The 24995-nt window shown below is 37.1% G+C and overlaps 1 protein-coding gene across 1 annotated transcript in view; it reads left to right on the top strand.

Annotated features, from left to right (window-relative positions):
* LOC150077870 (kinesin-like protein KIF11) overlaps positions 1–12980 on the top strand; it is a 257452-nt gene extending 244472 nt beyond the window's left edge. Inside the window, exons 23-24 of the mRNA XM_090384389.1 lie at positions 1761–1900; positions 12933–12980. Of these exons, the coding sequence (XP_090240515.1) occupies positions 1761–1900; positions 12933–12980 (188 nt within the window). The remainder of the gene's footprint in view (positions 1–1760; positions 1901–12932) is intronic.
* The last annotated feature ends 12015 nt before the right edge of the window (positions 12981–24995 follow it).

The following is a 24995-nucleotide window of genomic DNA, read 5'->3' as shown; positions in this document are numbered from 1 at the left end:
CTTATACAATGGGATAATCACCTCCTTATCCTTGCTGGCTAAATTCCTGTTTGTTATCGGCAAAACCCCATGAGCTCTACTAGCAGCCCATCTGTACTGCTCAGAGGACTTCATGTCTGCACAATTATGCCTAGATCTTTTTTATTTTCCACCACCCTGAGTGTGGTGTCATATAGTTGGTATGTTAATCTGGGATTACTGCTACCTACCTGTATGTAGTACCGTGCATTTGTTAATGGTAATCTTCAATTTCCTCTTCTCAGCCCATTACCTAATTTTTCTAGATCTTATTGCAGTACCCTGATTACTGTCATTAACCAGCCTCCATATCATCTGCAAACTTAGAAATTAGGCCTGATTTGCCTTTATCATTGTCATTAATAAGTACTGAAAACAACAATGGGCCCAGTACTGAACCCTGGGGGACTCTACTAATAACATTTGTCGAAGAAGAGCAGTTCCCATTAATAACCATTATCTTCTCTCACTTTCCAATGCTGGTGTTCGCCAAGGTTCGGTTCTTTCTCTCACTCTTTTCATCTTGTATATTAGTGACCTCCTTCCATTGACCAGAAATCCTATCCATAGGTTTGCCGATGATAGCACATTGCACTCCACCTTCCAGTTTGACAAACCTTGGCCTGTACAAACAGCTTCAACTTCTCGAATATCCACTACCAATTCCTTAAATGCTGATTGCCAGTTAATTATCCAGTGAGGCAAAGATAATTTGGTTGACTTCAATCCTTCTAAAACGCAGAGAGTTTTAGATCCTGTGCTTATCTTTGATGACGCTCTGATTTTTAGACAAGATCATATATCTATCTTTGGGGTTATCCTTTCTAATCTATCTTGGTATAAGCACATTACAAATATTGCTTCTTCTGCATCTAAAAAGCTAGGTTTTCTCTTTTGCCCTTGGCATTACTTTTCTTCCAAACAGCTGCTCACTCTGTACAAATCGCAAATTTGGGAGCACCGCCTCACATCTGAGGCGGTGCCCCCAAAGCCTCTCTGTCTTCTAGATTCCATTCAAAAGGGCAGTTAGGTTAATTAATGATGACTCTTCTCTAACAGTCTGTCCACTCTCTGGCTCCTAGACATTCTGTTTCTGCTGTGTGCGTTTTCTGTAGATGCTTCTATGGGCACTGTTCTTCTGAATTGGCTTCTGTAATTTCTGCTCTCTCTTCCAAATCAATCTGAACATGTGCTACAACCAGTCAACATCCTTTTACTGTCCAACTTCAGACTCACAGAACCACCTTTATTTTCCTCATTTATTCATTCAACTTCAATTTTCTGGAACAACCTTCCTTTATACATATTTCCTGAAAATTACAATCTACAGAAATTCAAGATCTAATAATGTCAACAAGTATCTTCTTTCATCTTCTCAACCTTCAACTCATACACAGTACTAAGTACTATAGGTTCTAATACCTCTTGTGCTTGGGATTCTCATAAAAACAAAAAAAAAAAAAAAAAAAAAACATCAACTGCCCTTTTATCCATTAACAGTTAATGCCATATTGCTCCAGTTTATACAACAGTCTTATGTATTGTGAGCAGGAATGGACCTGTCCTTTAAAAATATTCAAAATTTGAGAAGGCATTTCATTTTTTATTCTTATTAGGTTGTAGACCTGACTTAATTATATTTTAACCATTATTATTTAGTTTTCTGAATATACATGTTTTAAAATGAAAAAAATATACAGGCATAATTAGCCAGTATTCAGAATCAGTTCTTTTCTTTGTAGGACTGACACCTGAACGAGAGCACCACAGATATATACATGAGCTTTCAGAGACTGCAGCTGTGAAGAAGGCTTTAGATAAATATAAAAAGATTAATGCATTGTCAAACATCTTCCCATTATTGAATGAGTCCATTAGTGAGGTAAAGTAGCTTTCTTACTCATTTGGCTTTAAATATTGTAAATGCATTGTGTAAATGTGTCAAGGTTTGTGTTTTTCAAATCTGATAAACGGTTTTAATCGTGACTTTGAATAATTTGTTTTCTGTGTGAGTGTTATTCATAAACATTGACTCTGATTACTTACACTTTTTACACCACAATAAAATCATCTATTTTTTAAGTAGTGGTGGTGTACAGCACCTTATTAATACAGTTGTGAACTGTATTAAAGGATTATTGCTGAAAGTCTTATTGCTGAATAGTAAATGATTTTGTTATGGTGTAAAGTGTAAGTAAATAATGTCAATCTTCATAGTTAAACATTTTTCATGCTTCACAACTAAAATTTAGTGGATATCAGATCTGAGCAATAAGAGATATTCCAGTCTAATAATTTAAAAACTTAGTTCAGTAATGTAGTCTTGTTTGTGTGATGGATGCGCTGTTATGAGGGTTGATCAAACAAAAGCAAGATTTCAATTAACTAAATTTAAATTGCATGATGTCATGGGTGTAAATTTAAGGATTTTTACTATTGTATAGCTGTTAACAGTGGATTTACAATGGAAACTGTCTTTTCACAGAAAAGTAGAAAAACTGTGGCTTCTCCATTAAATTCAGAATTAAAAAAATAAAATAGTGTAAATTTCTGCTTACTTTCATTCTACCTGTCTAGTTAATAAATTAACTAATTCAAGTGCATTTTTCTGTGCTACATGGAATATGCAAAGTTAAATGTGATTTAACAGTTCCACCCTTCAGTATGATGGCAAAGAAATATGGTGCTTTTAAGAAGGTATATATGCAATATTTTCCATGTATTATAAAATCTGGAAAGGGTTTGCATGCTTTTGCCTGCTGTGTGCACCTGTGGTTTTTCAGTTTAAAGCAGCGGGAAATGCTATATGATCAGACATTTGCAAATGAATATTCACCATGCAGGAAGGAATGCAAAAATAGATGTATCATTTCAAAATAAAGATGATACGTCAGTGCTATTTTTGTTTAAAAAAAAACCCCAGTATTTTTTTTACTCTCACTGTGCCCATTGGGCTGTTAATAGTACATATTGCTGCACTTTGAAAAAAAAAACTGAATTAAAATCTCTATTCATAACTGCATTAACATTTTCTGAAACTAGAATTCTATGATAAATAACAGCAATCACTTGGGTAATAAATTAAAAAAAAAAATAATTTATTTTAATACTAACATATAGGGTGATTCACAAAGATATGGTATAATATCAAGAGCTGATTATGAGGCAGTTTTGAATTTAAAAAGTGCATATAAACTATGACTGTCCAATTCCGAACAGTCAAAGAGCTTGGCTGTTTGAATCTTGGAAAAAACAAAGCAATTATGAGTAGTATGAAATAAAAATAACAACAATAGACACAAACATAACTGATAAAGTGTTGATTTATTTATTTATTTTCATTTTGGAAAGTTACAGTCTGTGTTTGCAAATATGTATACAGTGGCTGACAAAAAAATTATATCACTTGGGAATTTTGCAAATAATGTGTTTTGCACTGCATTGTGGGTTGCAGAAATGTTCGAAATGCATTTGTAAAATGAGATATATATCTCTGTGAATGAAATGCAATAAAGACTCCACCTGATATTCCTAATTGCCATAAATATCTACCCAAAAGGTAAAATGCATAATTAATGGAAATATGAGAAATCATGCAAATGGCAATCACAACAACCAAACGTACATTTTATTGCATTTACGTGTACAAACCGAAATGACAAATTAATGTAATAGTACTGTAAATTAGCAAAATAAGTCCTCAATATTTTGTTGTACCTCCTTGAGCTGGAATTACAGCATTGCAACAATCTGGCATAGAGTTAATCAACTTCTGGATATATGGTTGCCCAATTTTGTGGTACCACACCCTTACAATGCTCTCCTGCAGCTGAATCTTACTTGTTGGCTTCTGAGCAATTTTAGATGACATTATGTACCAGAAATTTTCACAGTGTTTGGAAAACTTAGCTGAGTTGTCAATTCTGTGGTTCGGAAAACATTTCTAGTGTTCAGTGACAGCAGGAACAACAGCATTTCCCTCACAAAATCCATAAACATACACCATATTAATATATTCAGTACTTGTAATTGTAAAAAGCCATCATTCATTTGCTGAGCATCTACAAACATCGTTGCAAGGTATAACTCCATAATTATTCAGAATTGGGTTCATGTTCATGTGAACTTTTTTACTCGAAATTGCTCCAGAAATCAGCTCCTGGAGTTATGCCCTATCTATACATCGCTCTGTATTTTTGCAATGCATATATATATAGTTGTACTACCTAAAGGGGGAAAAAAATTCACTAAAAAAGTTTTTTCACAGCTATGTTATTATTCTCCAAAAATGGAGTTCACAGATAAATAAAAGTAGCCAGTTAAGTTTAAAAAAAATATCTTAAAAATGTATTTTAGAATTAAAGTATTTTACTTCTATAGTGCATATAATAACTAGTATTAGCCAAGAGAAAAAAACAAGTTGGAGATAATGTTATAAACGTTAATTGCAATTTTTTTTTTAAACTGACTGCTGCAGTTTTGAATATAATTATTTGATTGGTGTTCTTAAACATACAAAAAAAAAAAAGAAAAAAAAAGAGAATTAATGATAAATGGCCATGTTATAGGCTTTAAATCTGGGAGGGTGAAAATCAGTCTGCACACAACCACTTAAGAAAAATTACCATTTCCAATACAAAAATTAACATGAAATATTCACATGTGGCCACATTGCTATTATGTCTGCAATATGCTAAATATTGCAGATATGATCATTTATATTATGAACTTTTTTTATATATTATTCAGGCTATAAGCAAAGGAACAATTGAATTATTCATTTAACCATCATCAGCTGATAACAGTTAACCTGTAATTTATTGCAAGATATCAGAAAACAGCTTCAAGATGATGCAACCACGAATACAATACAGTGCCTGAATTTCGTATCATATGAAGCCAGTTATACATCACTGTCAACACATTATAATCATTATAATGGGCATAATTTCCCAAGGAATTTTATGTAATGTCTGATAAAACAAATAAAAACAATCAAGAAGCAACTTGCACTTGATTCAGATTTAACACAAATGCAAGAGTACTACGTTTTGTTTTCTATGATTCTTAATCCTGCAACTTTTAGAATTGTATTATTACAATGCCGAAACAAGTGCAAGTTTCCCCTGGCATATGTTTTTATTCATTATATCTGATACTGAGTGCAGGTTCCATAGAAATAATGCACATTATAATAATTATAACCTTTAGGCATTGTGCTTCTTGTTCATCATCATCATCAGCCATTTTCAATCCACTGCAGGATGAAGGCCTCTCCAGCAACTTTCCAGTTCCTTCTGTTTTGTGCAATGGCCATCCATTTACTACCCACAAACTCATGAATTTCATCTGTCCATCTCCGTTGTTGTGTTCCAGGTTTTATTCTAGCTCCTCTTCGGTACCATTCTGTTATTTTCTTAGTCCATCTGTCATCATGTCTTTGAGCTGTGTCCTACCCAAGACCATTTTAGTTCTTTAGTTTTGATTAGAATGTCCTTTTCTTGAGTTTGCTGCCTAATCCATGTGTTTCTCTTCCATTCTTTTGGTGAGTGCCCAAGTTCCATAAGTCATGGTGGGGAGTATACATTGGTTCATTATTTTATGTTTCAGACAAACTGGGATATTGCTCTTCAGTATGTGACTATATTTCCTGAATGCTATCCATCCAAAATTTATTCTTCTCTTGACTTCCAGCCATTTATCATTATTACAGCTAATAACTTGTCCCAGATAAGTATATGACTCCACCTTTTCAATTACTGCTCCAATCATTATTTCCCTTTCTGTGGCATACTTGTTCATCATTACTTTTGTTTTAGCCATATTCATCTTTAGTCCAAAATCCTTACTAACTGTGCATAACTGATTAAGATTTTCCTCTAATTCTTTGGGATCGTGACTTATGACCACAATGTCATCTGCAAATCTTAAATGGTTTAGGTACTCTCCGTTCACATTGACTCCTTTCTGCGACCAGTCTAATCTTCCGAAAGCTTCCTCACGGGGCAGCAGTAAACAACTTCGGAGATATTGTGTCTCCTTGTCAAACTCCTTTCTTAATTTTAAATTTAATACTGTCTTTGTCTAGTCTAATAAAGGCGGTAGCATTCTCATATATTTTCTTCAAAATCATAATATATGGGGTATCTATGCCTTGTCTTTCCAGTGCCTGAAACATTGCCTTATGCTGTATGGAGCCAAATGCCTTTTCATAATCCACATATGCCAGGCATAATGGTGTTTTATATTCATTTGCTTTCTCTATTAGCTGTGATATTACGTGAAGGTGATCCATAGTTGAGAATCCTGTTCTAAAGCCAGCTTGCCCTTTCAGTTGATTCTCATCAGGTATTCTTTCTGATCTGTTAGTAATGACCCTTGTGAACAACTTGTAGATGTGGGATAACAGGCTAATTGGTCTATAATTTCTGATTTATCTCCCTTCTTATGCAGCAAAACTATGATTGCATTATTCCACTGCTTAGGCACCACACCTTTTCTAATGCATTTTTCTAATGAAGAGTCTTACCAGTTTCGATGTCATGTCTCTTCCTCCTAATTTTAAAAACTCTACAGTAACTTTGCCTTCCCCTGGGGCTTTCTGATTCTTCATTTTCTTCACATGTTCTACTTCATCAGGAAGGATATCAGGTATGTTGTATTTGTTACTAATTTGCAATCCATCTTCTCCACTGCTGGCATTAGCATTAACATTAGTAGAGGCATTTGATGCAAGAAAGCAAGCTTATGCAGCATCAGCTAAAAAATAAATAAATAAAAAATAACCACTTCCACTTCACCCATCTGTTCGTTCAAAATACCTGTCCAGCTGAGCCTTAAACTTATTTAGGCTATCAACTTCCCCGACAAGGGATGGAAGTCTGTTCCACCAACCAACCACCCGCTGGCTAAAGGCAAATTTCCTCACGTCTATCCTACATCTGTCTTTCCTCAATTTGAATTTAAGCCCTCTCAGGCGATTATTCTGAGCAAGAGGAAGAATCCCATCAGCATTGAGCATGCTCAAACCATTCAAGGCTTTATACACCTCTATCAGATCACCTCGCTGGTGCCTAGTCTCCAGACACTGTAATTTGCAAAACTTAAGCCTTTCTTCGTAAGAGCACCCCTTTCTTCCATTCACCAATCTTATTGCCCTTCTCTATACTCGTTCCAGCATCTCTACATCCTTCTTAAAATGAGGCCTCCAGACCTGTATACAGTACTCTAGGTGCGGCCTGACCATTGCCATATACAAGGGAATAATCACCTCCTTATCCCTGCTAGAAAAAGTCCTATATATCATCGACAATACACCATGAGCTACTCTTGCAGCCCGTCTGCACTGCTCAGAAAACTTCATATCTGCCTGCACAACCACCCCCAGGTCCCTTTCATTCTCTACCACTGTCAGTGTAGTACGACAGAGTTGATACATTGCTCTGGGGTTGCTGTTTCCCATATGTAGTACTTTACATTTGTCAATGTTAAACTTCATTTGCCACCTCTCAGCCCATCTGTTCAACCTTGCCAGATCCTGTTGCAGTAGCATAGTGTCAGTAGTGTCCTTGACAACCCTGCCAACCTTCGTATCGTCTGCAGACTTGGACATTAAGCTTGATATACCATCATCAATATCATTTATAAATACAGAAAACAATAATGGACCCAATATAGACCCCTGAGGGACTCCACTAATAACATTAGTCCACGATGAGCAGTGTCCATTGATTACCACTCTCTGTCTTCTCCCCCTCAACCACCTCTTTATCCATAGCAGCAATTTGCCTCCAATGCCACACTGCTCCAATTTTTGCAGCAGTCTTCCATGTGCAACAGTATCAAAAGCCTTTCTAAGATCCAAGTATATAATATCAAAATTATTCCCTGCATCCAGTTCTTTTGTGACTGCATCATATTATCCAATCAAATTGGTCAGGCAAGACCTGCCCTTAACAAAACCATGCTGTCTCTGAGCTATAACTGAAGTCTTGTCTAGATGATCCTGCAGTGCTTCTTTAACCAGTGCCTCCATTAATTTTCTGGGAACAGATGTTAAACTAACAGGTCTATAATTACTTGTGTCGCCCTTTGATCCTCCTTTGTGAATTGGCGTCACATTTGCACATCTCCAGTCCCATGGGTACTTCCCCTGAGTCCAAGGAAGCTCTAATAATTATGGCTAAGGGTTTGCTTACTTCCTTTGCTGCCTCCTTTAATATAACTGGATAGATCCCATCCACTCCAGGTGCTTTCCTTTTATTAATCTTCAACAATTTCTCCTCACTTTACTCTCAGTTATTACAAGATTATCTAGCTTACTGCCAGAGTTGAATACACCTCTGGCATTCCCCTCGCTGAATAACTCCTCATGTGTGAATATCGATGCAAAATATTCATTTAGTTTGTTAGCTACCTGAGCAGGATCATCAACAGTTAATCCATTGATATCAAGTGGACCGATCTGATTCACCCCCTTCCTTCTAGAGTTTACATAAGTAAAGAACTCTTTGCTGTTTTTCTTTGCATCCCTTGCCAAAGATTTCTCGTAATCTGCCTTCGCCTGCCTAACCTCCTTTGTAACTTGGTTACAGATCAACTTGTATCTATCGTAGGCTTCTGTGTCACGTGTTAATTTGTATGTGTGTGTTGGGGCCCTCTGTAGCCAGGTGGGAAGGAGCAGCAGTGCGTGGCACGCACTTCTTGATTAGACCGGGGTTCAAGCCCATCACCACCAAATACGGAGGATGCGGAAAGGTCATGGAACGACCACTGCATATTCCCGGAGCAATATGGCCTTAGTTGCTAATGCTTCTAAAAACCAAATAACAACAACAATTTGTATGTATCCCATGCATTTTTCTTCTCTGCCATATGTCTCATTAGTTCATCTGACATCCACTTAGGCCTAAACCTTGAACAGTATTTCTTAGTTGGTATGTAAAGCCTAGTAGCTCCCAAGATAAGTTCTTTGAATGCTTCCCATTCTGAATTTGCTATTGGTAACATCATCAGTTGGTCCCACTGTATAGAATTTAAATACTGTCTCAGTCCATCGTAGTCGCCTTTACGAAAGCAATAACCCTTCCCTTTACCCCTAATGGTAGTTGCCTCTTTGAGTAAATCCCACTTCAGCACACTGTGATCACTGCCACCTAGTGGTTCATTTACCTGCAGATTCTTAATGCATGAAGAATCACTACTGATAATCAAATCAAGAGTATTACTCCCTCTAGTTGCCTACCGAACATGCTGATGTAGAAAACAATCATCCAATAAATCCACAAAAGTCTTGCTAGTGTGTGTGACTAGCCCCAAAATTCCAGTCAATATCTGGGAAATTAAAATTCCCCATTATAAGACTCTCTGATTTACTGGCCCACTCTATTTCCCTGTACAATTTCTTATTATACTTATCAGAGTCATTAGGCCTATAGCACACTCCTACTCTCAATTTTGATCTCCCAATGCATATGTCACACCAAATTGACTCGACACTGCACTGTCCAGCAATGTCGACTGGCTTCACTTCCTTGGATTTTATGTATTTCTTAACTAATAGCATAACCCCTCCTCCCTTACTATCCTGTCTATCTCTTCTGTAGACATTGTACTCCCCAAATTCCAGTTCTGCATTCCTTATATCTGTGTGACACCATGTTTCTGAAATCCCCACAATATCTGCCTTTGATGTTTTGAGCAATACCTCAAATTCAAACTCAAACTCAATGGTGTACGCGCAAGTATACATGCACCTGTTCTTTTTCTTAGCTACCCTAACAAAACCCATGTGTTTACTTGTACCCCAATGATTCCCAGCAGTCTCTGAAATATCCTGCATCTTATTTTCCAGGCTGCGGCTCATTCCAATAGAAGCACTGCAAGAATCACTTTCGCCTCTGCCAGTGGCTACTGTTAATCTATTAGTCCTTGTTATCCCCCCAATCTAGCAGTTTTCCGACCCACCTAACACTGCCTCGATAGCATCAGCAAACATTCTTGCACCCTTTCTATTTAAGTGTATCCCATCCCTGTAGAAGCAGTCTCTCCTGTTAACAAGTACAGACCAGGCTGAAAAAAATTCTACCCCTTGAGCCTTGCACAATCTTTCCAGGACCAAATTGATCGACAGGACTCTCATCATATACTCCCTCCTATTGTGTCTGGGCAGGATTGCAGACACTTTCAAATTCAACCCTAATTCATGGCTTTTTTTCAACAGTGACCTGTACTTGTTAAGTAATTCCGCCGGTCTCCTACTCTTAATATGATTAGTGCCAACGTGTACAACTATATCACCTTTTGTGCCCTTAAAAGGCATCATTCCATCGCTCCTTGTATAACTCTTTATAGTAGTCTTCTGCTATTTGAATTATGCCTTCCCTGCTATTCATAAGCACACCATCGCTATTCTTCAGTTTCAGTATCATTTGTCTTTCTGTATTACTGCTCATGGCTGCTGATTTAAATCCTTTGTTTTCCCTTAATGCTTGTTCCACTTTTCTTGTGTTAAATCTTCTTATATCCTCTCTGAGTCTCTTTCTAATGGCTTTGCATAACTCAGTATACTCAATTTTCTCCTTGTCAGTGTTTATCTTGCTCTTCATATGTCGTCTTCGGTTCGTCATGACAAGTGTTGTTTGTCTAATTTTTTCTTCTTTGGATTTCTTTTTAACCTGAGGTTTCTTGGGCTTTATCACTTTCAGAAAGTTGTAATATTTCTCTTCGATATCTTTGTCCTGAGCAGTCTGCAGAAGCTCAAACTTGTTCTTAAGTTCCAGTACATACTGCTTTTTCTCCTCTTCTGTTATCTCAAAGACCTTTGTGTTATTTACTCTAGTCAGTTTTTCCTTTCTTTTCTTATATCTATATCAAGTGTGCATCTTACCATTCTGTGATCACTTCTAACATTTACCTTGTTCAGGACAGTAACATCATCATGATATACTTTGTGTTAGTGAGGATGAAGTTGATTTCATTAGTTGTTAATCTATTTGGGCTCTGCCATGTCCACTTTCTGTTCACCCTTTTCTTGAAAAAAGTGTTCATTACTGACATTCCTCGAGATTCTGCAAATTCCAGAATTCTTTCAAAATTTCCTATAGTTCCCCTTTCTGCACCGTTGTCTCTTTCCATTCTTATAATTGAAGTCCCCCATAATGATAGTGTAGTTAGTTTTCTGTTCATCTAGTTCACCTTCACTCCTTTCACTGTTTCCATTGGTGTACAGGAGATTTCCACTTGATGAATTTATAAGTGATTCATTTCTTCTTCTTGTTTCAGGCAAACTGATGATATTCCAATTCACATTTTCTAATTCCTTTTCCAGCTCTAATATCCTGTCTTCACTGATGAGCGATCTTATGTTGTAACAGGCCAAGTTTAGTTTCTGTGCATGGCAACCTGGTCGCACCCAGAGATTCTTAGCACCCTCTGCTTCCATTCTGATCCTCTCACTGCCGTAAGAGGGGGAGTGAAAGCCGCTGGGGACTGAGGGCCATTTGTTTCATCTTACTGCCATGTGCTGGAGGGTTTGGTCTTTTCCTCTTCACACTCACCAGGCAACTTGAAGAGAACCACTGGCGCCTCTGTAGCCAGGTGGTACATAGTGAAGTGCAAGTGAAATTTCACATAGTGAAATCGAAGCATATGGCATCGTAGTCGTCAGACATGACGGGTCTATGGATTCATGTTGTTTTTGCCAAACTCTGAGCTTTCCATCAATGTGATGCACAGGAACTCCGACTCGTCAGACCAAGAAACTGTTTTCCAATCCTCTATAGACCAGTGCTGGTGTTGCTGTGCCCACAGGAGGCATGCTCTCTTGTTCTTCATTGATAACAAAGGCACGCGATGTGGCTGTCGGCTGTTGTAGCCCATTCGCAACGAAGTGCAATTAATGGTCTGTTGCGATATTTTGTTCAGCGCACCAAGGTTGTATTCTGACGTGATATGTGACATTGTAGCCCATCTGTTTGCTTGCACAATTCTAGCCATCCTCCTCTGACCTCTTGTTGATGAGAGATGAAAGGATGTTTTCTGTTTGTTGCACCATTCTCGACACACCCTTGAAAGTGTGGTCCGTGAAAAGTTCAGGAGAACTGCCGTTTCAGAGATGCTTTGTCCAGCAAATCTTGCACCTACTACCATGCCACGTTCGAAGTCCGTTAGATCACTCCTTTTCCCCAATCTTGCTACGGTTTATACGCTTAACTTATACTAAAAAGTTGTTCTGCTGCATTTGTATCCACAACTGTAGTCGTGGGACAAACCATTTGTGCACACAGCAGGGTGGGTATACCTAATAAAGTGGCAGCACAGTGTATACTATACAATATTTTCATTTCTGTTAATTGCTTTTCTCTTAGTTTAGCTTATAAATAAAATAAAATCTTTAAAAAATGTGTTATTCTTATTACTGTATTGTTAGACAAGGCTTTTGCTTTTATTATTTTTTATTATTATTTTATTTTAATTTAAAAATATTAAGTATGACTATTTAAAAAACAGTCATACTTTGTATTCTTAGATATATATGTAAAAAAAAAAAAAAAAAAAACTGTAAATTTTGACACTTTTGAGGGACCTCATTACTACAAACCTCATTATTTCTAAACATTAAAAAATTTAGGTCCCTTGAACTTTGTATTAACCAGATTTGACTGTAATTGTATCACTTTAACTTAAACATTTATTGCATTGCAGGGTATGTTGGCACTTGATTATTTCCATAGATAATTGCCCAACAATCATAACTACTTTATTTATTAACAATTGCATAATGTTTAAGTGTATTAGAGTAGCATTACAGATCACTTGCAGATTCATATACATGCAATACAGATGAAAATGAACATTGTATTTGTAGTAATAGTAGTAGTGTGTGTTATATACATTTTTTATTTTTATTTTAGGTAAGCAGCAAATCTGAAAACAAAGAGAATGCATCAAAAGGAGAATAAATTTGTTATTTCTGAAGCTTTGCATGCTCTGTAAAAAAAACTCGAAGGTTATATTTTCATACAAATATGTTTTATACTAAATGATACAAAGTTTTATATGAAAGTTTTTAAATCCGTTGCTAGAAATTTTTCTTTCAACTCTGTCATTTGTTGTATTTATATGGGGTGATCAAAATGTTCTCATCCTAATTTGGAAAATAAATATTGTAATCTTGATAGCATATAAAAATATAACTCTTTTTAAAATTTCAAACAAATTTTCAAATGTGTGTATATATATATATATATATATATTTTTTTTTTTTTTTTTTTTTAATGGAGATCATTATAATTATGAAGTATATGCTGATTTTTGAAAAATAAAGCAAAAGAATCATATTTGCAAAAGAAAAAATGGAACTCCATCTAAGATTGACAGATAGCTGCATATGCCTTATTTAAGAATTCAACCCATGGGCAGACCTTTTGAAAGTGAAGAGCCTCGGTGGCAGGTTGAAAACAGTCATACTGATCAGTCAAATTCACAATACAGTGATATGTAATCTATCTATAAAGTTTATAACACCATAAGCACTGTTTATTTAATAGTACAGCCGATATTGACAAAACAGTTAGGTATGAAAATATTATTGGCAAGATGTCCCGTGAATGTTGTCGCCTAATCAGAAATAGATTAGATGAAATTTTAAGAGGTACATACAAAACTAAGTTCAGTAGGCCTCCTGAATTTTTGAGAGTAACTTATCACTGTGGATGAGACTTGGGTCCATCACTTAATCTTAAGAAAATTCTTCAAAATAAAAAAGAACAACCAAAATGAGTGACATCATGGAGTTCCTCTTCAACGAAGTTTTGTGTTCACCCGAATGCTGGCAATATCATGGCTTCAGTATTTTGAGATGCCTATGAAAATTTATTGATTAAATATTTGGAGCCTGCAAAGTTTAGTCTGGAAACTGCTTTATTGAAATTAAAAGAAGAGGAAGAGGCAAGTTGTGTCACCATGTGCTGTTCCATCAGGACAAGATTCACAGATCTCATGTTGTAATAACTGCTATTCATGATATTAGATTTGAAATGTTGACCATCCACCCTATTCATCAGATCTGGCTCTTTGTGACTTGTTTCATCAATATTTGGTTGGATGGGTGATAAATGCTACAGCAGCAATAGAGAAAACATGCATTGAACTTAGAGAGGATTGATATTGGGGGCTAAAAATTCATTGTTGCATGTTGGGATTAAAATCTTTCAATCACTCGCATCTGTGTGTAGTAGCAGTAACTTGATCTCAGGAAGTAGTTTGTTTGCTGAATGTGTTGAAGCATACGACAATCTAGTTGTACATTTAATTTCTGTATTTTAAAAAAAATATCAAATAACCTTTTAAGATTAAATGATTAATGTTTCATATTAATGCTTCAGGTTTTTTAAATTAAAGAATTTTTTTTAAAAAGAATTAATTGTTAACGGAAATAAAATAACTAATATGTTTTCAGTTATGTTGTGAAAGTGTAATTTTGTATATATATGCTGGGTGTATAATATATATGTACTACTGTATTCTCAAAAAAAAAAAGTATTATATCAAACAAAATAAATAAAAGAAAACTTGCTAATGTATAAATACAATAACAATAAATGTGTTCTCTATATATACTCTATGACAGCATTTCCCAAACTGTGTTCCGCAGAACACTAGTGTTCTATGAGATGGGAATAAGTGTTGCGTAAAAAATCGTAATTAATAATTTAAAAAATAAAATAAAATAAATAAATTTTGCATATTTGTGACGTATTCCACTTTTGTATCATTATTTTTTTATTTTTTTTTTATTAATATATAATTTTTTAATAAATTAAAAAATTATTATTGAAATATCAAAGTATGTGGAGTTAAGGGAGAAATTCTTTAATTTCATTGTTTTATTGTACTTTTATCTCATTTTAATAGTATTTTATTCATATTCCAAATTCGCGTTTATGACAAAATGTCTTCCTTCACTAGAGGTTGCATGGGAGTTTTAATATTTCTGGGATCAGGTTGAGGTTCACCACTGTGATCCTGGTGTATTGGACTGTCCGTGTGACAATAGTGAAGAACACGTTATGAGTTTTAAATTATGTAATTTTGTTTCAACGTATCATTTCATAATTTATTCAGATAAGATTTGGTAAAGAAGAAATCCTACTGACTGAATAAAAGGTAACTCCTTGTTTATTTCTAAAATATTAATAGAATGTAGGAAAAATTGAACTTATGTAAGCTCTCATTTATGGAGAAACTTCGTGGACTACAATTTTTAACTAGTGCAATAATTTGAAAATTGTGTTGTATTCAAAGTTAGGTGGCTTTCTCTGTGGAATAGCCTCATATGATCCCTTCCAAGAATCTTTTACACAAACTTATCAGTAACAATGCCCAGTTTTCTTTTTGCAACTTTCTCATATCCGTTAAGTCTACTTTGATGAATTTTATTCCACTTTTCTTCTATCAAAAAGGCTAATCTTTTATACCAGATTTTTTGACTTCCTCCCAGAATTGTGATCCTTTCTAGGTAATTCTTTCCTTTCAATGGTTGACATTCAAGGTTACTTGCATTCATTTGAGTTTCATCCAGATAATATTTTAACTGTTATTTACAGCATCAAAAACCGTATTTCCCGAGATCTTTATGTACTACCAGTCATACTACTTAAAAAAGTTTTCATGTTCTCGTAAATTAGTGCCATTTCTTACTAATTAGTTCAGTTTTTTTCCTTTACTCTGGTGTTTATTCCACTGTTTTCAAAGGCACACACACACTTAGTTCCTATAAAAGAAAATCATGGAGATAAATTTTATCCTTGTAATTATCAACCCATCTCAATTATTAACATTTTCATCAGGATCTTTGAAACCACTACCTTCAGAAGGTTGATTACATACTTGTAACCTTTTATCCATGAATTTTAATTTAGGTTTTCAGTGAACTATGAAACAGCACACTCTGAACTTGCAATATCAAGTGGTAACTATTTGCTGACAATAAAAACTACAAGGTCATCAATGCTGTAATGCTCATATTTTATGCCACCTTGGTGTCCAAAAACAATTCCATCATAAAAATTGTGACAATCTATGATGCAGTCTTTCGTTCCTGTTATTTTATTTATAATTTATTTTATAATTTTGTTGATTCTCTTATCTCATATATCTCCTTGTGCAGATATTTTTGATACATGTTTTCTTTGCCTTTTTTAGAACAAGGATCCTAAGTTCAGTAATTATTGCAGTACTTAACAGCTCACTGGTTTGGGGAGGGGGGGGAATCCTTACAATCTAGTCCGTACTCCTCCCATGAGAAGGAATATACACTAGATTATATTTATAACTGAAATTTTCATCTTCCTTCATTTTACTTTTTCCTCTCAGAGGCCTTACAGACCTCATCAGATCGATCCCCTCCAAGACCAAGCTCTCTAACCCAGATATTTGAAGTTTTCTTCATATGGGCATCCCTTTTGCCAATCTCACCAAGTACATTGCCCATCTATGGACTTTTTTTTTTCTTTAAGTGTTACATAATATTACAGGTCCAGTCTGACAATTGACATATATATTGAGATTATGATCACTCTGTATCTCAAATGTTTGATAAAGAGAAGATGCCCTCATGGGTAGCACAGTTGGTAGGATCGCCATCCTCCCCACACCGGGTGGAAAAGACCTCTGTTCGAATCCTGTCGAATGGGGGAATTTTTATGGGCCTTTTTCACAACGTGGCTGAGTTAATCAGTCTTGGGCAGGGGCAGCATGGTTTTTCCTCCTGAAACTCTGGTTTTTGGTCTCAAAACGTGCAATTTACACCAATATACACAGAGCAACATGGCCTTAGCCACCAATGCTCCTAAAACCCAACAACAACATAGAGAAGACACCTTGGCCCCTCCTTTGCCACATATTTTAATGTATGGAGAACTTGTCTGCATGTATCACACCCTCCCCCAAATCCCTCATCTACCATTTATAATTGAACCCTACTGAGTGTGTAAGTCATTTTTTTGTTCGTTATTTCCCAAGTGCAGCAACTTGCATTGAAATAACACATCACCATAGTATGTGTTATTCCAATTAAGATATAGATTTCAAAAATAAAAAATAAATTCATTTTACTGAAATCAGCAATAATTGGTGGTCCAGAGAAATGGATGGTTGAGTAGAAGACGATGCTTATTAATTGACACTGCTCTTCATGGATTAACGCTAGTAAAGTTGCACAACACACACACACCATGTGCAGTGACCACCAGTTATTTCCTTATAATTTTTGATAAAATAAATGAATTGTCCTAATGTGGTATTCTAGAACAGGAATTGACAACCTTGTGCACAAGTGCCACCAGGTGTTATGTCACTGGTTAAGGAGGTAATGCAGGAACATCTAGACAGGAATGCAATTATTTATACTGCAGTCAGCATGGATTTATTAAGGAGCAGTCTTGTCTGACCAATATGATTGGATACTATGATGCAGTAACAGAGGAACTGGATGCAAAAAATAATTTTTATATTATACAGTGTGTTTCAAAAATTATGGTCAATAATTTAAAGGTGTGAAAAGTACAAAATAAAATAAGCAAAAAAGTCCCAGTGACCATCAGGCCACAATTGAATCGTTTTCAAGATGATGCACATTTTCTGTTAAGATCTGCCACTGACTATGGGAGCACTAGTTCAGGAAAAACCTGTGAATACTTTGCTAAGGGTGGTTTCTAACACCCTTTCCTCAACAGGTGTTATGCTTCTGGGCCTACCTGCTTGTACTTCATTTGCGAAGCACCCATGTTCTCTAAGGCGATGTACTCTGATGAATGTGCCTGTTGGGCTGCCTTTGGCAGGGAAATGGTTCTTGGTACAAACATGCAGTCTCAAGTGCACTGCCGCTGGTTTTACCATACATGAAGTCATGTCTGCATACCCTTCGTTGCTGTAACCTCATTCCATGTTGACTATCCTTTGACAAGTACTAGTATGCCTGCTAAGTCTCAGAACATTGAGAGAGGAGAAATGGAGAATGGGCATAACCTAACCTAAACAAGCCTGGTGGATCCCAACTAGAAATGTGCAATATCTCGAAAACGATTCACTTAAGGACCCGTGTTTATCATGCTTTTTTCTTTTTTTTTTTGCGCATATTCTAGTCTAAGTCGATACTGTTCACCTTTGAATTATTGACCATCGCTTTTGAAACACTCCGTATAATTGGATTTCAGGAAAGCTTTTGTTACTGCTGTACAATTTGGAGCAGTATGGCACTAAAGGCAAGTTACTCCAGAGAAATGGATGGTTGAGTAGAAGACGATGCTTATTAATTGACACTGCTCTTCATGGATTAACGCTAGTAAAGTTGCACAACACACACACACCATCCAGGATTCAGGGCTGGGCACATGATGCAAGAAAGCAAGTTATATAGCATCAGCCAAAAAAAAAACTTATTTCACCCATCCCCTTGCTCCAAATGTTTGTCAAGCTCTAGTATTAGTATTAGTAACGGCCGCATGGTGCAAGAAAGCCTATGGCTTATGCTGCATCAGCCAAAAAAAAAAAAATCCGAACAAAACAAATAAAAAAAATAATAGTAATAAAATAAAATATAAATAAAAAGGAAATTAAACCTATCATCCTATGCGCTTCCCTTCCCTTACCCGAAAGTACTATCCAGATGACCTTTGAATTTCCCCAAACTGTCGGCCTCTACCACCCATGAAGGCAACTTATTCCAGTAATTTATAACTCGCTGGCTAAAATAAAACTTCCTGCAGTCCAATCTAAACATTTCCCCCCGTAACTTAAATTTATGTCCCCTAGTTCTAGCATCATTTATAATTTTGAAAATTTTGTCCTCATTCATTTTACTGATGCCTCTCAGAGCCATAAATACCTCAATCAAATCTCCTCTAAGGTGTCTAGTTTCCAAACTCTGCAACCCACATATTCGAAGTCTTTCTTCATAAGGACGCCCTTTTGTCGATCTCACCAGGCGAGTTACCCGTCTTTGCACCCTTTCAAGAAGCTCGATGTCTTTCTTTAGGTGCAGTCTCTATACTTGAACACAGTATTTCAAGTGTGGTCTAACATAAGCCTTATATAATGGGATTATCACGTCCCTATCTCTACTTGCAAAAGTTCGATAGGACATCATGGGCCTTCCTTGCAACCTGTTTACAATGCTCAGAGAATTTAATGTCTGACCGTATCGTAACACCCAAGTCCCTTTCCTCCAGTACTGGGTTTAGTTGAACTCCACCAAGTGAATAAGTTTTTTTTGGGATTACTGTTTCCCAGGTGTAGTACCTTACACTTATTATTATTATTATTATTAGCCATATGGTACAAGGAAGCCTGAGGCTTATGCTGCACCAGCCAGAAAAAAAAAATTCCCGAGTTACCCCCTGTGTGTGTGTGAGAGAGAGAGAAAGAAGTAGAAAGGCATCACCAAGAAAGAGAAGAATGATGATATCCAGCTCAGGACCCTAGGTTTGCCAAGCCCATACTCACCAGATGTGAGCCCCCGGGGTATAATTTGTTGGATTAAAGCACAGCTGCCATTTTTCTGACAATTCTTGAAGTCTATCTAGGTCTCTCTGAAGCAGCTCAGCTTGACAGTGATCATTAACTACTCTACCAATTTTAACATCATCTGCAAATTTAGACATCACGCTATCTATCCCTTCATCAATGTCGTTTATGAAAATTAAAAACAACAGTGGTCCTAATACTGATCCTTGGGGAACCCCACTTCTTACATCAACCCAATCTGAGGAATAGCCATTTATCACAACCCTCTGCCTCCTGCCCTGAAGCTATCCATCTAAGGATTTTTCCCAGTGATTCCAACCTGTTACAGCTTATAAAGCAACCGCTCGTGTGGGACTGAGTCAAAAGCTTTGCTGAAATCTAAATAAACAATGTCGAAATTATTCCCTAAATCCAGCTCGTGAGTGACCCTTTCGAAATAGCGAACCAGATTTGTGAAACATGATTTTCCCTTTACAAAACCATGCTGAGTATCCTTGAGAATTTCGATTCGATCCAAATGATCCTGAATTCCACCCTTGATCATTGCCTCCATGATTTTCCCTACTACTGAAGTCAGACTGACAGGTCGATAATTTCCAAGTTCACTTTTAGAGCCACCCTTATGTATGGGAGATACATTTGCACTTTTCCAATCCAAGGGAATCTCCCCAGAGTCTAGTGATGCTCGCATAATTAGCCTCAATGGTTCAATGCACTCGCTTGCCGCCTCTCTTAAGATTATAAGTTCTGCCTTGAATCTATTTAAGCTATCAACTTCTACGACAGATGGCAGTTTGTTCCAGCAATCAACCACCCGCTGGCTAAAGGCAAACTTTTGCACATCTATCATACAACCGTCTTTCCTCAATTTTAATTTATGCCCTCTCAGGCGATTATTCTGAACAAGAAGAAGAATCCCATCAGCATTGAACATGCTCAAACCATTCAAGGATTTATACACTTCAATCAGATCACCTCGCAGGTGCCTAGTCTCCAGACACTAATTTGCAAAACTTAAGCATATCAGGCTTAAGTTTTGCCTATCAGGCTTAATGCCTAAGTTTGCAAATGACCAAGGTGGACATTGTGCTAAATAAAAATGTAAACTATTGCAACAGAATCTAGTAAAATTGGGCTGAGAAATAGCAGTTTAACTTTAATATCAACAAATACAAGGTACTGCATATGGGTAGCAGTAATCCCAGATTAATGTACCGACTGTGGTACTACATTCAAGATAGTGGAAAATGGAAAAGACCTGGGGTTAATTGTGCAGTCAGATATGAAATTCTCAGGTGCAGACAGGCTCCCAGGGCAGCTCACGGGGTTTTGTCAATGCTAAACAGGAACTTGCTAGCACAAATAAGGTGATCATTTACAGGTCTGGAGGTCTCATTTTACAGACATCTGTAATGAGTGCAGAGAAGAGCAGCAAAGGAACCAAAAGCTTTACCAAGGAGCATCAGTCCTGCAAATTGCAGCATCTGGAGACTAGGCACCTGTGAGGATTTGATTGAGGCGTTTAAGTTATTAAATGGATTGACAAAACTCAATACTGGTGACGTCTCTTGCTCAGACTACACACAGGAAGGGCATAAATTCAAATTGAGGATGGTTGCAGGACATGGAAGAAGTTTGCCTTCAGCCAGCTGATTGGGGATCGTTGGAACAAATCCACCTGTTAAAGAGGTGGATAGCTGAAAGAAATTCAAGGAAAAACTGGACAAATTGGTTGAGTGAATGGAGAAGTGATATCGGAGGGGATTTTTTTGCTGATGTATAAACTTGCATCATTTCCTAATACGAATACTAAAAGTGGTGCCAATCTATCCTAAAATAGGGCTGCCCAACTTCAAACCACTGAGGAAACTTGTCTTTGCTACTTACTGAACATGCAGCATTAAAAATATTTTTTCAATATACTAATACAAACATGTCTTGCAATGATTAGATCTGAAGCACAGGTACCAAAATTATAAAGATATCATAAATTTGCTTCTTTCAAAAAATTCATTTACTGAATGCCACATGAAAACTGAAAAAGTACATCAATATTTAGTACTTTGACCAGATTTGCTCCATCTTTAAAAGATAAGAAATGCAAATATTTTAAGGAATGCAAGAAACTTGAAAAAAGGACTTGAAAAATTGTGCCATCACATCTAGCATAGTGCGTGTAAGCGCCATCCTCCACACACGGGGGTGGGAAAGGTCCGGTTTTTGAATCTTATCACATGGCAAGTGTTATGTGTTTTTTTATCCAGAAAATAGGCAAACATCCCAGAACATGTGTAATTTACAGACAATATACGGCACAATCTAAGTTGCTGAAGCGCCTAACTTAACAACTGCAACAACATTTGATTAGTCCAGTGCTAATAAACAGAACCATGATGCAAAGAAAAACATCTTTTGATTAGTCCAGTGCTAATAAACAGAACCATGATGCAAAGAAAAACATCTTTTGATTAGTCCAGTGCTAATAAACAGAACCATGATGCAAAGAAAAACATCTTTTGGGAATGATGCTGTGTGATTATCTATATATCAAATAACAATGAAACAATAATATGAATAGATCAATTTATGCTTGCACACTAATTATGTTAAAATTGATACAGAAAAGTAACATTTCAGATCCCTTTCTGGATCCTATCATCGAATTAACATGAGCTAAAATAGAATAAAAGGGAACAAAATTTCTGAACATACAACTGGTTTGTTCTTGTGGTTTAGGGTGCATCAGCAACTATTCTATATTGCACCTCATCAACTGTTGATCGTGCTCAGGTAGCTGAGCTGAATGAATATTTTGCATCTACATTTACATGAGTTATTTGGGAAGGCGCTGATTGCCATAGGTGTATTAAACCTGGCAAAAAACAACAATTTTGTAATAACATAAACGTGGAGGAGAAATTGAATGAGTATTTTGCATCCTACAATCATACAAATTATTTGGGAAGGCGGTGAATGCCATAGGTGTATTAATCTGGCAGAAAGCTAAAACGATTTTGTAATGACAGAAACGTGGAGAAGAAATTGTTGAAGGTAAACATGAAAATCATCTGGGGTGGATGGATTCTGTCCAGTTATATTAAAGGAGGCAGCAAAGGAAGTAAGCAAACCCTTATGGACTCAGAAGTACCCATGGATTGGAGTTGTGCAAATATCAAAGGGTGACACACGGAACTGCAGACCTGTAAGTTTAATATCTGTTTCAGGGGAAATTAATGGAGGCACTGCAGGATCATCTAGACAAGACTTCAGTTATTACACTGATGTGCAAAATTTAAGGGCCAGTCGGGTTTTCACTTGTAGCTTTTCATAGGAGTGGCTTGGATATGGGAAAAGCAAACCAAAGGACCCTCGTGAGGTATAGAAATGGTGAAGAAATAAAACGGTACAGAGGGACTTTGTTCAAAAATGGCAACATAGCACTAGATGCCATGATACGGACGCATCACTGCCAGGGATGGAACAAAGGGAAGAGGTGGTCCTCAGTAGGAGATATGGCCACAACTAATGTCGACGCAGGCTTTGCACCGCCTGTCCATACTTAAAACAATGTTGTTGATAGGTTCTTGCAGTAACATCGTCCATTCCTCTGACAGCGCCATCTTCAGCTGGTGAACATTTTCTGGTGGATGTGAATGTGCCACTAGGTGTCTCGCAAGAGCATCCATATGTGTTCGATGGGATTTAGAGGAAATGAGAGGCCAATCCATACGAACAATGTATTCATTTCCAAAACCAATCATAATTTTGTTTCCAAAAGCATATCAACAGCCGCAGTGCAATGGAATGTGGTGTTATAATCCATAAACACGAACTCAGGGCCAATGGCACCACAGACCAGACGCACATGGGGAAGGATTACCTCAGTAGAGTAGCGTGCACCGGTTATAGAACCGCCTTCCAGTATCTGGAGTTGTGTACGTCCATCCAAGATAACGCCTCACCAGACGAGAACACCTCAATCGCCATATTGATCCATTTCAGTGATGTTTGCGGGAAGATACCGTGTGCCAACCTCTCGCCAGATTAGCTGACGTCCAGAATCGCTGCTGAGACTGAATCTACTCTCATTAATAAAGAGTACCTTAAATAAAGATTTTGTGGTTGTAACCTATAGAAATAGTGTTGGTGCTTACGTTTTGCACACCTGTGTAGCTCAAACAGCATGGGTTTGTTAAGGGGAAATCCTGTCTGACCAGTTTGATGGGATGCTATGATATCACAATGGAACTGGATGCAAAGAATAATTTTGATATATACCTGGATTTTAGGCAAGCTTTTGATTTTCCACATGGAAGCCTGCTACTCAAATTGTAGCAGTGTGGCATCGCAGGTAAATTGCTGCTATGGATAAAGAGATGGTTGAGTGTGAGAAGACAGAGTGAAAGTGAATGGTCACTGCTCTTCGTGGACTAATGATTTTAGTGGAGTCCCCCAGGGGTACACTAATAACATTAGTGGAATGCTGAAGCATAATTGTGCTGCAGCTGCAGTATACGGTCACTAGAAAACCTATGTAAAGTAGAAAAAAAATATATAAAAATAATAAGAACAACAAAACAATATTCATTTCTAATGATAATCACAATAATTTAACCTCAACGGTGAGACCCAAACTAACAATAGCAAGGGCACATGATGCAAGAAAACAAGCTTTTATAGCATTAGCCAAAAAAAAAAAAAAAACACCTTTATTTCACCCATCCCCTCGCTCCATATGTTTGTCAAGTTATGCCTTGAATTTATTTAAGCTATCAACTTCTACAACGACAGATGGAAGTTTGTTCCAGAAATCAACCACCCGCTGGCTAAAGGCAAACTTCCACACATCTATTGCAAACCATCTGCACGGGACGCAGGATATCGCGATTTACTCTGGCCAGGCGACTCCACAAAGGTGGACTGTTTGCTCCCCGGTCAGTCCGCAGTGTCCATTTAACACCTGCTCATTGAACGCAAGGACTGGACAGTAGCGCAATAGGGTAAGGTACTCTTTACTGATGAGAGTAGATTTAGTCTCAGCAACGATTCTGACGTCAGCTGATCTGGCGAGAGTTTGGCACATGGTATCACCCTGCAAGCATCACTGAAAGGGATCGATATGGCGGTCGAGGTGTTCTCTTCTGGGGAGGCGTTAACCTGGATGGTGTACAACTCCAGTTACTAAAAGCCGGTATTGTAACCAGGGCATGCTGGTTACAATACCAGAAAAGCTAGTTACAATACCAACCACCAGAAAAGGTACTGAGGTAATCCTTTCCCATGTGCGTCTGTTCTGAGGTACCATTGGCCCCGAGTTCGTGTTTATGGATGATAATGCCAAACCCCATCGCACTGCAGCTGTTGATATGCTTTTGGAAAGTGAGGACATTGTTTGTGTGGATTGGCCTGCCCGTTACACCAATCTAAATCCAATCGAACACATGTAGGAG

The sequence above is a fragment of the Mastigoproctus giganteus genome, chromosome 11 (assembly GCF_048544385.1).
Source record: "Mastigoproctus giganteus isolate SK-2022 chromosome 11, ASM4854438v1, whole genome shotgun sequence".
NCBI lineage: Eukaryota > Metazoa > Arthropoda > Arachnida > Uropygi > Thelyphonidae > Mastigoproctus > Mastigoproctus giganteus.
Note: the sequence above shows the minus strand (reverse complement) of the source record. Positions and strands in the feature narration are given on the sequence as shown.